The sequence below is a fragment of the Natrix helvetica genome (genome assembly GCF_964273705.1).
Source record: "Natrix helvetica genome assembly, chromosome: 16".
NCBI lineage: Eukaryota > Metazoa > Chordata > Lepidosauria > Squamata > Natricidae > Natrix > Natrix helvetica.
In genome coordinates, this window is record NC_138563.1 from 4644031 (window position 1) to 4662351 (window position 18321).

The following is an 18321-nucleotide window of genomic DNA, read 5'->3' on the forward strand; positions in this document are numbered from 1 at the left end:
GATACAGTACCTAATGCTCCCCCCCCTTCCTTCTATTTTCCCCACAACAATCCTGTGAAGTGGGCTGAGAGGGAAGGACTCACCCAAATTAACCTTAAATTAAGGCTTTTGTGCCTTAAGGCAAGACGTTAAGGATGAAAGCTGATTTTGCTGCATTGGACTATTAATTTTTTAAAAAAGAAAATATAATTTCAGCCATTGAGATCTGTGTTAATTGTTTCTACAACAGATCAGTGCTATCATTAGCACTCATTAAATTTGCTTATTCACACCTAACTGGAAACACTGCAAAAGGTGTAGGTGTTTCCCCCCCCCCATGGTATTACACAGTTAGACAAAACTATTGCAGAATTGTTTATAATTAGGAAGCATTTATTCAGATTGTCAACCAGTATCTCTTTCCTCCTTTTGCAAATTTTGCATATAAAATTGTTTACTAACCATTTCAAACAACACTTTGGTGAAAACAAACAAGAATTAAGGAAACATGGAAATATCATTTAAGAGCTTTTATTAACATGAAACAAATTATTCAATGTTATTATAATTATGCAAATTAATTATTTGAACATCCTGGAAGGCAAATTGGGAGGGGGGAAAACTCTTCCTTAGACAGTTCAAGACAACAAATTTCAAAACAAAACTCAATATAATTATTCTATAGCCTTCTTTGCAACTTGTAAAAAGCAGAAAACAATGTGATCTATAGCTATAAAAGCAAGCTAAAACCAGGTCGCAGTTTATTTCTGGCTTACTCTCATGTCCATTTAGCTATAAAGGTTTGAAAACATGGTTTATGCCACATCGTGTGATAACTAGCCAAATATGGTTGACAGCCACAAAACTGTCATTAAAATAAACCCGATCAGTACTGCATTTTATATTCAGTCTGTAAGAAGCCGTGGTATAGTTTGCTTAAATTTGTTAACACAGCAAACTATATTAACTTCAGAGATTTTACTATAGACCCAATGACCGAAGCTTAATCACTCCATCCTCAAAAAATGAAGGCACTTCACATATCCAGGGGTCACTAAAAGCGAAGCATGAGCCCAACTTTACAGTATTGCTTATTCACAATTATTTGGAAACAATGCAAAATGTTCTCCGCCCAAGTTACACCCCCGATCTCCCTTCTCCACTCAGTTCCCCAAGAGACTCGTGCAGGCTCCCCTCCAGCCGTGCAGGACTACAAACTCCATCATCCTCTGCCAGCAGGGCTACCTGCCACATGTCTATGCCCTTTGGCCCGGGGAGGGGGCTCAAGGATGGGAGTGGCTGGCCCCGAAGCCTCCGGCCTCGGCTTCTCCTTAAACCGCCACCGACGCGGCTGCTGTTGCTGCGAGAAGCGGCTCCCTTCATCCCTCCGCGGCCAAAGCCGGAGGAGGAAACCGGAAGCGGCTCCAGCCAGTACACCATAGAGCAAGCTAGGAAAAGTCGGCACTTCCGCTTAAAAAGAGCTGCGGTTCCTCCATTGGCCCATGCCAAGACTCCATAGAGAACCAGTCAGGTGTAGAACGTATTTCCGGCGAGGCCACCTAACCTTGGACCAAATAGCCATAGAGTAAGGCCGCTCTAGGCGCTAGCAAACCTTTCTCTATATAGAACGCACAATGGAGTCAGTAGCGCATTTTTTCAGACTTTTATGTTTTTAAATTAAGTCCGGATTTTATAACCCTTGGAGAAGATGGCAACCATGCAAAGAGGCTTCAATTGTTTTCTTCCGGAATTGGGGGGATTCAGCCCCCTCTCCAATTTTACAGTTTCTTTTCTGTGACAGTTGTGGTTGGTTTGCTAACTGGCATCCCAACAATTTCTAGCAATTAACGTTGAATCCCAATCTTTCAATGCAACACAAAACACCCACATTGTTTCCTTTCTTGGAAAAGTCACGTGCAGCTAGTCCTTGACTTACGACCGTTCCTTTAGTAACGGTTTGAAAGCATGACACGGAAAAAGGCGACATGACCACGTTTCACACCGAACAACCATTGCAGTATCCCCTGTGGTCGCGTGATCAAAACTCAGATGCTGGGCAACTGATTCATATTTACGACGGTTGCAGTACCTTTTTTGTGACCTTCTGACAAGTAGTCAATTGTGGAAGTCAGACTTGCTTAACAACCGTGTTCCTAAGGTCACAACTGCAGGGATTCACAGCTGTGCCACAGTTAATGGGGTAAAACTCACTTAATAACTCTTTTTTGCTTAGCCATAGAAATGTTGGGCTCAATTGTGGTCGTTGAGTTGAGGACCACCTAAACAGGTTTTTTCCAATCCACTTTCATTGCAATTTTCCCTCCGTTCAGCCAGCATCTCTTCTTCCTTATGTCTTTCAAAACAGCAATAAAGAGGATGTGAAAGATAACACTGTTTGGCTTTGCTTCCGAAAAAGGGAACTGTCACATATCCAAGTGACAAGGGAGAGATCCTTGCCAGCTGGGGCCGCTCCTTGGAGACTGCCCAAAATATCACACGTTGCATTGACTGCTAAAGAAAGCAGCACTTTTGAAAGAGAAAAGAAAGCAAGGTGTGGTGGGTCTTTTTGATTAAAGGTAAAAGGTAAAGGTTCCCCTCGCACACCTGTGCCAGTCGTTCCTGACTCTAGGGGGTGGTGCTTATCTCCGTTTCAAAGCGGAAGAGCCAGCGCTGTCCGAAGACGTCTCCGGAGTCATGTGGCCGGCATGACTCAACGCTGAAGGTTCATGGAACGCCGTTCCCTTCCCACCAAAGGTGGTTCCTATTTTCCTACTTGCATTTTTTACGTGCTTTCGAACGGCTAGGTTGGCAGAAGCTGGGACAAGTCATGGGAGCTCACTCCGTTAAGCGGTGCTCGGGATTCTGCCGACCTTTCTGATCGACAAGCATAGATCTTAGCCACTGAGCAAGCTTTAAACAGAACAGGATCTAGAAGTTTACACCTTGGAGTTGATGACAACTGCGGATCTCACTTCTTACGGAAGGTCCTTTGCCCTTCTGTTTCTACCCAAAATAAGCAAGAATGTTGTAAATTCAAGGCCTGTGGAAGGAGGGCTTCTTCCCAAAGGAAAGGGGGGGAGTGTGATTTTTGTTGGCAGCTGTCATAACCTGAGGACATCCCCCTCCCTTCCTATTCCCTTTGGGAAAAGCTGCTTCACTGTGAGGCCACCGTCCTTGTAGACAGAATGGGCAAAAAGCTTGTTCAACATCGCACTGTCAAATTTGAGAAGATGCATGAAATAACTCGTTCATTTTTTTTTAATTTCCTTGCTGGTGGAGACAGCCCTGCTCGATGGGAATTGTGGAGGAGAAGCTTATTTTTATTTATTTATTTATATCCTGCCTTCATTATTTTTACAAACAACTCAACAGCGGGAAAGCTCACAATTTCCCCGCAACAACCCTGTGAGGCAGGTTAGGGCTGAAAAAGAAGGATTGGCTAAGTGACCCAGCCAGCTTCCATGCCTAAGGCAGGACTAGAACTCCGTCTCCTGGTAATTGGCCCAAAATCACCCAGCCGGCTTTCATGCCTAAAGTGGGACTAGCTTTGTAGCCTGGTGCCTTAACTGCTAGGCCACAAGTTGGAGGAAGCACACTAGTTTACCGTAATCCATAAATCATTAAATTAAAAAGATTGAACATCGTTCTCAACCTGGGGGGGGGGTGACGGAGAATAAGCTGTCAGACCCATAAAGGCTCCTTTGCCAAGCCTTTTCAGCAGCCTGGCTGTATTCAGATAAGAACCGACACTTATATCTGCAAGGCTCTTAACTGATCCTTATCTCTGGCTTTTATTGCTGATATCCATTTACAAGCATTATCTTTATGAAGGCTGTTCGCTCCCTGTTTGGATGAGACAAGGTAATTAATCAAAGTTCTCAGGGACTGTGTTTAAAAAGAAAGAAAGAAAGATGGTTTTCAACGGCCGGGGCAGGGAACAAGACGGTGAAATGTTAAAGTCCTGTTATTGGCAGGGAGCAAGACTGGCCAAGCCTTCCAGATGCTAAGAACCTAGCTTTTTTTTGGGGGGGGGGGTCAGCTAAGGAGCAAGATGGGGCCTCTGGCAGATATATTTTAACTTCCAGACAAAGGAAGCTGCGAGGGTAGAAGATAAAGCCGCAGCTGTGTTTGCACGATACATCTGGCCCTGGTGAAACTAACCATTATTTATGCAATTAGCCCAATTTTCTGGGCTCCTAGCACAAGGTGAGTCATTGCGTAATCATCGGGCTTGCTTAGCCAATCGCCAGGCAAACATAGTTGTGTTGGCCTCTGTGTAGCTTAACGTTTCTATTTTTAGTTTATTCTGGGCAGGTGGCAAGAGAAACCATGCTTTTTGGGCCATCCTGCCCGAAATTAAACCGTCTTTGGATGTAAACCAGGGGTGAAATCCAGCAGGTTCTGGAGAACCGGCAGTGGACATTTTGAGTAGTTTGGAGAACCGGCAAATACCACCTCTGGCTGGCCCCAGAATGGGGTGGGAATGGAGATTTTGCAATATCCTTCCCCCAGGAATGGGGATTTTGCAGTATCCTTCCCCTGCCACGTCCACAGAACCAGTAGTAAAAAAAAAAATGAATTTCACCACTGATGTAAACTATCAATTCAACTAGGGCCTTGCTCTCCACAGCTGCCATCCGCTAAGCCCATGTCTCTCAACCGTGGCTACTTGGGACTTCAACTCCCAGAATTCCCCAAGTGAGCATACGTGTGGAAGCTTCCATATTGATTGATTTATTTTTGGCTTGCCTCTCGTTCGCAAACTCAAATGCCCATTTTTAGGACAGGCCTTGGGAGGATGACCGTCGGCCTCCAATAGAACAAGAAGAAATGAAAACTCTTGAAACGAAGAACAGAACTGGCGATCCTTTGTTTGAAGCTGACTTTTTAAAGTGGCCCGTAGAAAAGTATTCAGACGGGAGAGAAAGTTCTCCAATGGTTCGACGCAAAAGACATTCTTCTTGAATGTTTAGGAAAAGCAGAGCACCCAGTTTTAGCTCTTTAAAAAAAAACCTCAAAGTACATCACAAGGGAAGCTGTACTTGAGAACACATATATACACTTACAGCCCACTGGAGATCAAACCGAATGTTTATTTTAAAAACAGACAAACTGCACCCCCCCCTCCCACCTCCAGTTAACTTTTTCTTTTAAAAATACATCAGGCTGTTCCCTTTGATCCCAGCAAAAGTTACTGGCTTTAATAAGAGTAGTTCTTTTGAAAATTGCTTCTGTTAAACAAAACTATCCCAAAATGCAAAAAAATAAAAAAAAAACGAGGAAACACCCACAATATATACAAAAGTATTATTTCGGCTTCAAAATGTAAAGTATTTTGCATGCCACACTCAACGTGCTTAACCACCTTTCCACTTTTTTTTTAAATTTTCAGGGGAGAAATCCATCGATGAAAAAGTCTAAAAGGAAAATCAAGACCTTGGAATAAACCAATGTTATCATTGTGAGCTCATGTCTGCTGACAATTTTTCATTCCGAAACAAACAGGCTAGAGAGGATTTCCTAAACAATAAGAAGACGCTCCTAGGGGAACTGGGATTATTTGCTCTTGCACAACTGCTTTTACTGGGAGCGTTCGGGCAACGAAAACCACTCCGAGTTGCTTCTTAGCACAGCTCGCTGAGAAAGAAATCATGCCATTTTAGTTAGGCTGAAGGTACAGGCTTGGGGACTAACCGAGAGCAGGCTGCGCGGAATAATCCGTTCGCGCAGATATTGTCCTCCAACACACAAGGAGGGAAATATAACCAGTTGCACCATGTTGTACTTAGGATCCAGTTCTAAAAATCTGTGTGGATCCCCCCCTCCTCCTTTTCCTATAAAAGCCCAGACAACCAGAGTTGATTTGATACACACACCTAAAGAAGATCTTGATTTGATACACACACCTAAAGAAGATCTTCCCAATGATTTGATTCAGAGGAAGTATGTTCTTTTAAAACCTGCTCCAGTTCTCCCACAAAATTATAAGCCCAGAGTTGCAAATTATTCAAAGGCAATAATTTGATCAGCCACCCCCAAAGTCTATCCTTCATCCGCAGAGAAAGGCTCACTAATTCTTGCCAATGCCTTTAGGCAGGAAACCCCGCCAATTTTTCGTGGAAAAAGAAAAAGAGAGGGAGGGGGGAAAAAACACCTCGTAGATTCCCACCTTCGGTTCAAAAGCTGCAGGTAAAGCAAGATCGGTCCTAAAGGTAGGTCTCTTGGCTTTGATTTAAAGGACCTCCGATAGGGAGGAAGATCTCTTGATCCCGGGATCCGGGATGTAACCCCGGGAGTTCTGTTCTTCTTGACTTGAGAATGCAGCAAGAATCGGAGACGCCGGGGGGGAACAGGTCAAGAGGAGCCACGAGGAAGGCACGCTTATGCTGGGAGGGTTATTTCGGAGGGCACGGAAGGAGCACCTCAATGGCAGCAGCCTCCACATGGAGTGCCCAAGTGAGCCTGCTGGCTCTCCCCAAATTTGGTCCTCCGGCTGAGGATCTCGTAGGAGCAGTCTTCCCCACAGCAGCCGGACATGCTCGGTGAGGTATCGTCTATTTCAAATCTAAAGGGTCAGGACAATTGCTTTAAAAAAAAAAAAATAGCAGGCCCACACACACAGACCTTCCAGCTGGTGTTTTCCTCAATAAAATTGATCGCATTTGGGGAAACGGTTTGGTGTTGGTCGAAATAATTTTAACAGGGTGAACGCTCTAATCTAAGCAGGGAGGCGATGTGCTAAAAAGCCATGTTTTTTTTTAAATTAAAAAAAAAACCCACCCAATTATCCAGCGCTCCCCTTGTTCTTCCTGACTTGGAAAGCGAGAATAATGAAATCAAATCATTTTGACTTACTGTAAAGCTTCCCTGAAGAAGTGGTTGGCTCCGTGGTTATGTTTGAAGACTGTTAGCATGACTTTCTTCATCTGTGTGCTGAGGAAAGTCAGGAAGAGCCAAGATCAGAATGGACTGAGAGAAAAACAAGGGGGGGGGGGAGAGGAATGCAGTGTTCCTAAAAAGCTTCATTTGGGGGGGGGGGGTGTCAATTTCTAGTTCTACACAAAAGGAGAAATTAAACACACTTCAATGTATTTGTCCAAAAATGATCCTTTTCTCTTTCCACGTAGCATGGGAAGCATTATTGCCACGGAATTTTAATTTTCACAGCAGTGTAAATCTTAACAAATCTAATCCAGAACTAATCCATCACTCTGCTAAACAAATAATTCCCTCACCACTATATTCACCAAGGTTGCCTTACTCTTACTATTAGTTGTCTCATCGTTCCTATCACCCATCTCCTCCCACTTACGACTGCAGGACTGTAACTTTGCTGCTTGTATCCTTAAGGTTTATATTGATATTGTTTCCCGATTCATAGTATCCTATGACTATCACTAAGTGTTGTACCTTATGATTCTTGACTAATGTATCTTGTCTTTTTATGTACACTGAGAGCATCTGCACCAAAGGCAAATTCCTTGTGTGTCCACTTGGCCAATAAAGAATTCTATTCTATTCTGAATCCTATTCTATTCCATTGCTTATGAGTAACCTATGAGTATCACTAAGTGTTGTATCTTATGATTATTGATGAATGTATTCTATTTTGTTTTTCTTTATGTGCACTGAGAGCATCTGCACCAAAGAAAAATTCCTTGTGTGTCCAATCACATTTGGCCAATAAAGAATTCTATTCTATTCTATGCTATGCTATTCTGTTCTATTCTACGTAGAAGTCAAAATCCTTTGGATTATTGGAAGTTTGGACTCTGCTTCATGCTTTTTAAGGAAGCCTGGATTTGTAGCTCAGAAACAATGGGAAAGCAAAGGCCTACCTGTTTGCCACAAGCTGCAGGATCTGAATGAGGAACTTGCCGAGGCCTTTCCTTCTTGCTTTGCTTTCCAGCTGTATTTCATAGCTAGAGCAAGAAAGAGAGAAAACACGGTAAGCAAATACCAATGCCCCAGCTGTGCCATCTATGATCTTTGTTATTGCCATTTGAAGTACAAAATGCCGAATTTGGAAACACTATTCAGAAGATAGGAGCTTTCAATCGATAGAAGAAAAAAACCCTTTTTTTTTTGTTTCAATTTGAAATCAGTGCTTGCAACTATTTAAACACTTAAAATAAATATTGAAAGCTTGCTCGAGGATTTCGGCATTCGATAAGCTTGAAACAAGGAGACCAACCAGATATGAAAATAACTGATGAAGTGCCAAAGACGGGGGTCGTTTGAAACGCATTTGGGTGTCACATTAAGGAGACATGGTTGGCACACAGCAGATTCTGGATTTGTTTTGCAGGCACAAATGATCCTTTCCATCATAGAGCCCTGGTGGCGCAGTGGCTAGAACGCAGTATTGCAGGCCAACTCTACCCACAGCCTGGAGTTCGATTCTAATGGGGCTCAAGGTTGACTCAGCATTCCACCCTTCCGAGGTGGGTAAAATGAGAACCCAGATTGTTAAGGCATTAGGCTGACTCTGTACACTGCTTAGAGAGGGCTTAAAAGCGCTATGAAGTGGTATATAAGTCTTAGTGCCATCGCTGTTCTGTTCTTGCTTACGCTGCATTTTTCCTGCATTCTCTTCCATGCCATTCTGTATTTTCTATTCCATTCCATATTTTCTATTTCATTTCATTCCATCAATACTATTCTATTATTATTCTATTCTTATTATTCTATTCTATTCTTGTTCTATTCTATTCTATCCCATCCCATATTTTCTATTCTATTCCATTCATTCTTATTCTATTCTATTTCTATTCCATCCCATCTTTTCTATTCCATTCTATTAATTCTATTCTATTCCATCCCATCTTTCTATTCCATTCTATTAATTCTATTCTATTATCATTCTATTCTATTTCTATTGTTCTATTCTATCCCATCCCATCCCATATTTTCTATTCTATTCCATTAATTCTTATTCTATTTCTATTCCATCCCATCCCATATTTTCTATGCTATTCTATTAATTCTATTCTATTATTATTCTATACTATTTCTATTCCATCCCATATTTTCTATTCCATTCTATGAATTCTATTATTATTCTATTCTATTCTTTTTCTATTCTATTCCTTTTCTATTCCTTTTCTGTTCTATTCTATTCTATTCCTTTTCTATTCTATTCTTTTTCTATTCTATTATAATACTATTCCATCCCATCCCATATTTTCTATTCCATTCTATGAATTCTATTATTATTCTATCCTATTCTTTTTCTATTCTATTCTATCCCTTTTCTATTCTATTCTTTTTCTATTCTATTCTAATTCTATTCCATCCCATCCCATATTTTCTATTCCATTCCACTGGACCTTCCTGCCTGGTGAAGACCGCAATCCAGCTGCTGAAATTCCAAGTGAGAAATCCTACCAATAGAGAACCTCCTCTCCGTATTCGACGTCAAAGCGGAAATGCGAGAAGGCCACAGGAAGGGAGCCGTTTTCCAAAGCGATTAAGTACCAAGCCCTGTCGTCGGTCATTTCATCCCGTTTTTCCCGGTCTTTCCATCCCCACTCGCTCTGCTCATACCTTTCGAAGGGGGACAGAAAAAAACCAGAGAGAGAGAAACGAGAAGATCCTTCAGGATGGGATCAACAATCTTCTGTCCAGGGAAGTTGGGAATCCTTATGCAGGGATCATATTCGGAATATGTCTCTCCAGAGCCACTACAGGTAGTCCTTGATTTGCAACCATTCATTTACTGATCGTTAAGTTACAACACTGAAATGTTGTAATTGTTAAAAGTTACAACACATCCCGCGGATCCTCGTACGGGTCGTCCTCTGCTTATAACCACAACAGAGCCCAACATTTCTGTGGCTAAGCGGGACAGTCGTTAAGTGAGTTTTGCCCCATTTTACAACTTTTCTTGCCACAGTTGTTAAGCGAATGCCTGCAGAAGTGAAGTTAGTAACCCGGTTAAGCAAATCGGGCTTCCCCATTGACTTTGCTGGTCAGAAGGTCGCAAAGGGGGATCACATGACACCCACCCACCCACCTCCCTAGGACACTGCAAGCGTCATAAATGTGAGTCAGTTGCCAAGCGGCCAAATTTTTATCACGTTAACCATGGGGATGCTGCAACGGTCGCAAGTGTGAAAAACGGTTATAAGCCGCTTTTTCAGTGCTGTTGTGACTTGAGAACGGTCACTAAACAAGTTGTTGGAAGTGGAGGTTTACCTGTATTTTGGGGGCACTTTTTTCTCTTACAAATCAAATGTTTTGGCTCTTGGACCAGAGAGAGTGAGGTTGGGCCACCTTTTGCTCACACCACAATTATTGGCTACGGCTGCCCACCAGCCTCCCGTTATCCCTGGGTGTCCTTAGGGCCTTACAAGGTCTGCATGTTCGTTTTGGTCAGCTCAAACGCCCAGTCGAGGGTAGCCGGTTCCAAACTGGAGACGCGTTTGCACTCGATGGAAATGTTCAGTCTGTAACAGAAGAACAATACTGTCAGGCCTGCAGCCCTCTTTCCTTTTGGGTCTTTGGCCTGCCACACTTTCTATTAGTCTGCTATGCGTTTTCTATGGTGGGAAAATGGGAGGAGGGGATTGTACGGAGTTCGATGATATGTAGCCATAACAACATTCTTTCTAGAAAGCCAAGGTCATCCTTTGTCTTTGCACCTCTGCACCGGACCGGAAGTGGATGGGTGGAACTGCCAGCAGTGCAGTGGGAGATTGGACCATGTGATGGACTTGTGGGTGGGTGGGGGCAAGATCTTGAACTTTCAACTGGGTGGGGAAAACCGGGAAGCTTTCAGATTCGAGTTTTCCCAGATGTGCCAACATCTCTTAATGAATTGGAACTTTGAGCAATACTTTGCCTTGGACTCTGATTTAATTTTGGATGCTATTTGGAACCCTGAGAAATACGTGATTAGGATTACTTGTGGAAGTGCAATTAAATCTGGGGGTTGCGAGATAGGAAATGTCATGCAGCCCTCAAGCAGGACAAGAGTGAGGCTTTATAATTATTTTAGTGAAGAAAGAGAGGCCTGGATTCGAATCTCTCACCTCAAAAAAGGACACGGGCTTTTTACTCACCCGTTTCTGTCGTATTTCTTGAAGACGGGAAAAGCTTCTAAGGGGTCTCCCAGCTGTACAAAGAAAGGAAGTCATTAGAGAAACTCAAAAGTTGATGTGGGGAGAACGGTGAAACAGTGATTTGTCACTGAGGGGCTGCCACAAGGAAGAGGGAGTCCACCTGTTCTCCAAAGCACCTGAAGGCGAAACAGGAAACAATGGATGGAAAACTAATCAAGGAGAGATCCGGCTTAGAAATAAGGAGAAATGTCCTAACAGTGAGAGCAGTCGGTAGATATTCTGACTAGTGTCTAATAACGATCAGCTCCTCCAAGTGGCATTCCTTCTCTAAACACCAGAACCTTCCTAGAGGACAAAGACTTTCAATATCACCAATTCGTTCGTGTCAGGCAAGAAATAAACTCGCAGATCTGGGTTCTCCCATCTTCAAAACACTGTTTAAAAACAATGCTTCAATCCCCGGGAGTCCAGCTTTTCAAATGAGGTCTGGACAGGTTGCTAAGCAAAAGCTTGGTGATACCAGCAGGAAACCATAAAACACAAGGCAGCGGCTGGATTCAAACAACACCTTAAACCCAGGGCTTCCCTGAAAACTTCCCTAAGTTTTCCCTTCCTTATTCAAAACTGCTTCTCGGAAACTTCCAGGACCCTTTGTTACTTTGAACAGTTGCTTAAATGGTCATAAGTCGTAGTAAAAGTAAAGGTTCCCCCCCTCGTGCATATGTGCTAGTCTTTCTCAACTCTAGGGGGCGGTGCTCCTCTCCGTTTCAAAGCCGAAGAGCCAGTGCTGTCCGAAGACGTCTCCGTGGTCATGTGGCCGGCACGACTCAATGCCGAAGGCGCACGGAATGCCGTTCCCATCCCACCAAAGGTGGTTCCTATTTTCCTACTTGCATTTTTTACGCACTTTCGAACTGCTGGGTTGGTAGAAGCTGGGACAAGTAACAGGAGCTCACTCCGTTAAGCAGCGCTCGGGATTCAAACTGATGAACTGCCGACCTTTCTGATCGACAAGCTCAGCGTCTTAGCCACTGCATCCCTTGGTTATAAGTCGAGGACTATCTATATTATAAAAATAATATCATTGAAGATCAATCAAATCAGGCAGGACTCACTTAACAGCTGCCTTGCTTAGCAACGGAAATTCTACTCCCAGTAAGTCCTGCCTGTATAGGAAAGCTTTATTATTTTCCCCACTTCACGCATCCCTAATTATGCAATTATTGGGGGTAAAACTATTCAGTAACTTTCAGGACAGAGGCAGGGAGTGGAATCAGAAGTTGAGTTGCTTTTCTAACCACTACCATTAAGGGTGTCCAACTTCGGCAACTTTTAAGACTTGTGGACTTCAACTCCCAGAATTCTCCAGCCAGCTTTGGGAATTCTGGGAGTTGAAGTCCACAAGCCTTAAAGCTGCCAAGATTGGATATGGCTGCACTGCACCCTTCTCTAGATTTTAACTGTACTAATTGGGTTTTATACAAGGTGTTTTTTTTTATATATAGCCGTTAAGAAAAAAGCTGGAAGACAAGACCTACTTTGCATGGTAGAATAATAAAGACTTGGAATAAAAAAGGAGAAAAACTCACTTTATTCGCCGCCTCAACCTTGGCACAGACAGCATCCATGGCTGCCCGCTCCTCCAGCCGCTTCTGCTTCTTCTCCTTCCCTTTACTGGACTTCCTCTGCAACCAGGAGGGTTGAAATGCTAAGACACAACACACAAACAAAACTGAACAGTTCCCCATCTATTAAGGCTTCTTCCGCCGCAGGTAGTCCTTGACTTACGACCACAATTGAGCTCAAAATGTATGTTGATGAGCGAGGCAGCTAAGTGAACTTCCCCCCATTTTATGGCCTTTCTTGACACGGTTGTTAAGCAAATCACCGCAGCTGTTAGGGTATTAACAGGGTTGTTAAGTGGATCTGGCTTCTCCATCGACTTGGCTTGTCAGAATGTCGCAAAAAGGGTTAAGTGACCCCAGGACATTGCAACCGTCATAAATATGAGTCAGTTGCAGTGGTGGGTTGCAGGCAGTACGGGCGTACCGGAGCCTGCCCGGAGCACCAGGTACTGTTCCGGTATGGTGCTCCGGAGGGGCCACCTGCCCGCCCGAGCTCCTTACCTGTCCTTTAAAGCCTTCGACGCTTCCGTGCACGGCGCCTGCACGACGCTCCACCAAGCAGCTGGAGCGTCGCAGAGGCTTGCAGAAGTGTCGCTGGCAGGCACGACGCATGCATGCGCCCCCTGCATTTGCGCGCCCATGAGGGCGATGCCGGGCCCATTCCAACTGTACCAGTTGGAACGGGATCTGGAACCAACCATTGGTAGTGGTCTGAATTTTGATCAGGTAACCATAGGGATGCTGCAACGGTAATAAATGTGGGAAAACGGTCATGAAGTTGCTTTTTTCTGGGGTGTTGTAACTGTGAACGGTCACTAAATGAACTGTTGTAACGTCTAGACTGTACTTTCTACAAGGCCTGAAGTATAGGTAGTCCTCAAATTACAACCGTTTGTTTAATGACCAGCTCAAAATTACAACATTGCTAAGAAACAGGGACGGATCTTCAGTGCTTCCACGGATATCACCGTTGCAGCATTCCCGCAGTTAATATGATCCAAATCAAATAAAATAAAACTCGAAATTTGGGACACCTTGACCAACCCATGGATTCTGAGAAACCAATGAAAGCTGTCAATCCAAAGCTTATCTCCATTACAGCAACAAAGAATAAAACCTTCCTGATTGACAACAACGTCCCCAGTTGGTAAAGTAAACTTTTCTGTGGATGAAGCCAATTAAAATATGTAGTTTTTGGTTTTTAAAAAAGTTGTGAATAAACAAGCAAATACTTCAAACTCTACTTCCTTTAATGCATCGTTTTTCAGCTCATGGCGATCGGAAACTCCTCTCTCTCTCTCACATCTATCTATCTATCATCTATCTATGTATCTATGTATCTATCTATCATCTATCTATCTATCTATCATCTATCTATCTATCATCTATCTATCTATATAGATATATATAGATATATTTAATTTGGAGACTGTTCCTTGGAAATTCAAAATGTGCGGTGAGGCAGATTTGAGAACAAAGAAGCAAATCTTACCAGGAATGCAGGCCTCTTGCAGCTTTGATCCTATAGCTTTTCCCCCTCATTTCTACCATTGCAAGCTCGCACAAATGTGTCTTAGAAAGGCTCCTTTTTTTAACCAAAAAATAATAATAAAATAAATCCAAACTTTCTGCCAGGCTGATGAGTCAGCAGCTCTGGGGTTTCAAGCCAGAAACGTATGTTTAACCTCCCTGCAACCCTTCCACCACCTCTCGAAAGTTCAAGCCAGGCCATCTTTTCCAATTTATTCTGTGTGTGTGCTTGGCTAGGAAATGACTTGAGAAAGTGAGAGCAGAGTTGGTAGATGGTGTAAGAGGCTCCGTACCCACTTCAAGGCACACTACACAGGTAGTCCTCACCTTCATTTAGGGACCATTCCAAGTTACAACATGGATGGGAAAAAAAAGGGACTTAGGAGCATTTTTTGGCACTTGGGACCGTTCTCCCTCACTTGTGTAATCAATATTCAGGTGCTTGGCAACGGACTCATATCTACGACCTATGTCTTGAGATCACGCGATCCCATTTTATGACCTTCTGACCAGCGAAGTCAACGGGGAAGCCACATTGACTCAACAGCTGTGCTCTTCATTTAACAACTGCAGTGAATCACTTAACAATTGTGGCAAGAAAGGTCAGAGAAAGGGGCAAAACATCTGTTATCTATTTATCTATGTCTGTCTGTCTGTCTGTCTATCTATCTATCATCTATGTTTGTCTTTCTATCTACATCTACCTATTATCTATATCTGTCTATGACTGTGTCTATCTATCTCTATCTCTTATCTTTTTCTATCTAGGTATTTTCTATCACCTCTTTCTATATATTCTATCATCCATCTATATAATCTATTATTTATATCTATCTATATCTATTATCAATATCTGTCTATGATTATCTGCCTGTCTATCTCTATCTTCTATCACCCATCCATCTATCTACAATCTTTTATCTATAGAGCTTGTCGCTCCATCTACATCTATCTTATCTATATCTGTCTATGACTGTATCTGTCTGTATCTATCTATCTATCTATCTATCTATCTATCTATCTATCTATCATCTATCTATCTATCTCTATATCTATCTATCTCTATTTAGGTATTTTCTCTATCATCTCTTTCTATATATTCTATCAGCCATCTATATAATCTATTATTTATATCTATCTATTATCAATATCTGTCTATGATTGTCTGTCTATCTATCTATCTCTATCTTCTATCATCCATTCATCTATCTACAATCTTTTATTTATAGAGCTTGTCGCTCTTATCTACATCTATCTTATCTATATCTGTCTATAACTGTATCTGCCTGTATCAATCCATCTATCTATCTATCTATCTGTATATCTATCTATCTCTTTCTATTTAGGTATTTTCTCTATCATCTTTCTATATATTCTATCATCCATCTATATAATCTATTATTTATATCTATCTATACCAATTATCAATATCTGTCTATGATTATCTGTCTATCTCTCTCTTTTTCTTCTATCATCCATCTATCTAGCTACAATCTTTTACCTATAGAGCTTGTCACTCTATCTAATCTATATCTGTCTATGACTGTATCTGTCTGTATCAATCCATCTATCTCTATATCTATCTATCTCTTTCTATTTAGGTATTTTCTCTATCATATTTCTATATATTCTATCATCCCTCTATCTACAATCTATTATCTCTATCTCCATCAATTATCAATGTCTGTCTATGATTGTCTGTCTGTCTCTCATCTACCTACCTACCTATCTCTATTATCTATTGTCTGTCTGTCCATCTTCCATCTGTCCAATATCCTCCTTCCACCCCAAAGCAACCCCTTGACTTGGTAAGATCCCCCCCTTTGGCTGTGGAGGATGGGAACTGTAGTTTAGCACCATCTTGGAGAAAAGACTTTAAACAACAACCCCCCCCCCTGCAAACTCTGCTTAATATTTCAAGTATAAGCCCCACCGACCCCCATTTCCCCCCCTCTCTAAGAGATATATACTAAAGCTATCTATGAGGTGGGCAGATGTATACATTAGAATAATAAATACAGAGACCCCATTTCTTCTTCTCCCCCCCCTCTTCTTGATCCTGACAACCTCCCCACCCATGTTTTTCTCTAATTTTATTTTCCCCCCAGCCCCCTCCTCAATTTACAGCCTGGCCCTCCATCCTTAATTTTATTCCCCCTCACAAGCCAGGCTTTTCAACCCATTACCTCAAATTCGCCCCCCCACGACCCCCCCTTATATTCATCTCCTCCCTTTGTAGCCCCCTCCTCAAACATGACCCCGCCGTCGCAGTTCCTGCCCCCCCTCCGACTCCAGCCCTGCCCCCTCCCTCCCTCAACCCCCCCTTACCCCCATGGTGATGGCGACCGCGAGCCCCCCACAGCCTCCCCAATGATGCGTGACCCGAGAGGGCGTAGATAGACTTAAAAAAAAAAAGCTACGAAGCTACTGCGCCTGCGCAGAGACCCCCTCCCCAACGGCCGGGAAGGCAAAGCGCGGCCTAAAGAACCGCCTGACGCGACGGCGCGAGGCCGCCCGCGCCTGCGCAGCGAGGCGTAAGGGCGAAAGAGAGGGCGGAAAAGCAGGGAGCGCTTCTTCTCGGACGCGTGCGCGCGGAGGAGGAGAGAATAGGCGGGAGGAGAAGGGCGGGACTGGAGGGGCAGGAAGGGCGAAAAGAGCGGGAAAGCGCCGAGGGTTTAGCTAGGAGCCCAACAAGAATAGGGATGAAAGGAGAGGAGGAGAAGGAGGAGGAGGCGCGCGTGCGCACTCACGTTCTTGGAACCGCTCCGCCCCTTTCCCTAAACCCCGCCTTTTAACTCGAGTTCCGCGGGCGAGGGGGGGTAGGTGGGGAAATGGAATTTCTTAGCCGCTGATTGGCTAGAGCAAAAAAAAGAAAGAAAGACATTTTAATCTTGATTGATATTAATTCAATATTGATTAATAATGTGAATGAAAGACTTCCTCTGCCAGCAGTTGTGATTAATAAAATAAAATAAATTTTGAAAAATAAAATAACTAAAATAAAATAAAATAATAAAAGATTAAATTAATCAAAATATAAATAAAACAACTAAAATAAAATAATAAAAAATAAATTAAAATAAATTAATGAAATAATGAGTAAAATAATGAAATGAAATAAAAAAATAAAAAATAAGTCAGAAAATTATTTTCCTATGGCAAATGAAGACATGTTTTTATTTAACCATGGTTTAAATCAAACCATGATTGCAGACAGCATTCTAATTAACCTTGCATCCCCAGAAAAGTAGAGGTAAGCGTGATACATGAACTTTGCCTGAGAAAACATTTCTCCTCCCTTCCCCCCCCCCAAAAAAAAACAAGTCTTAAAATTTCTCCTGAATGGCAAAGAGGAAATATAAATAAATCAAATCTTCGGGTGCCCGAAGAATAGAATAGAATAGAAGTGGAGTGGAATGGAATAGAGAATAAAAATAAGAATAAGAATAAGAATAGAATAGAATAGAATAGAATAGGAGTGGAATAGAGAATAAGAATAGAATAGAAATAAGAGTAGAGTAGAGTAGGACAGGACAGGAATAACAATAACAATAGAAATAAGAATAACAATAGAATAGAATAGAATTCTTTATTGGCCAAGTGTGATTGGACACACAAGGAATTTGTCTTTGGTGCAGATGCTCTCCGTGTACATAAGGAGAATAAAATGCATTCATTAAGAATAAAAAGATACAACACTTAGTGATAGTCAAGGTTACTAATAAGCTATCAAATCATACAAGGAAATAAATAATTATCCGCATGCCCTTATAAAGCTTCAGAACGCGATATTGATCAATGAAACTTCCTTCCCCACACCCCCAAGACAGACCTTTCATGGAAAGCTTCTTCAAAATCCTTTCCTTTTGCAATCCTTCCCCCTTCCCCCAAAAATCGGATTTTTTTTTTAAATTAAGTTTTCAGGTTGGAGCGCTCAATTTCCTTCCAAATCCTTCTGGAATCAGATAAATGATAAAAAGGGGGCCCTCGTGCCGGCTAGGAATCTAAAGCAAGCAGCAGAGGGAGCTCGTGTTGAAGATTATCTAACCCCCACCCCAAATAAAAGCTAACTAGTAGAAAGCCCTTAGGGGTTGACCCCTTCCTGCCATTCCTCCAAGCTGTGG

The 18321-nt window shown here is 42.5% G+C and overlaps 1 protein-coding gene across 6 annotated transcripts; it reads right to left on the reverse strand.

Moving 5' to 3' along the window:
- Positions 1-494: 494 nt before the first annotated feature.
- NAA40 (N-alpha-acetyltransferase 40, NatD catalytic subunit) lies at positions 495-16966 on the reverse strand. Of its 6 annotated transcripts, none has more exons than XM_081968278.1 (9): positions 16948-16966; positions 12632-12727; positions 11043-11095; positions 10332-10427; positions 9367-9525; positions 7818-7901; positions 6835-6912; positions 5886-6544; positions 495-5855 (listed from the first exon to the last, which is right to left on the reverse strand). In XM_081968278.1, the coding sequence occupies exons 2-8, from the start codon at positions 12668-12670 to the stop codon at positions 6403-6405; spliced, it is 651 nt and encodes a 216-aa protein (XP_081824404.1). In that variant the 5' UTR covers positions 12671-12727; positions 16948-16966; the 3' UTR covers positions 495-5855; positions 5886-6402. The 6 variants fall into 6 exon arrangements, with proteins under 6 accessions (XP_081824404.1, XP_081824403.1, XP_081824401.1 ...); XM_081968277.1 differs by having other exon boundaries at positions 12632-12750; XM_081968275.1 differs by lacking the exon at positions 16948-16966 and adding an exon at positions 16526-16698.
- Between the last annotated feature and the right edge of the window lie 1355 nt (positions 16967-18321).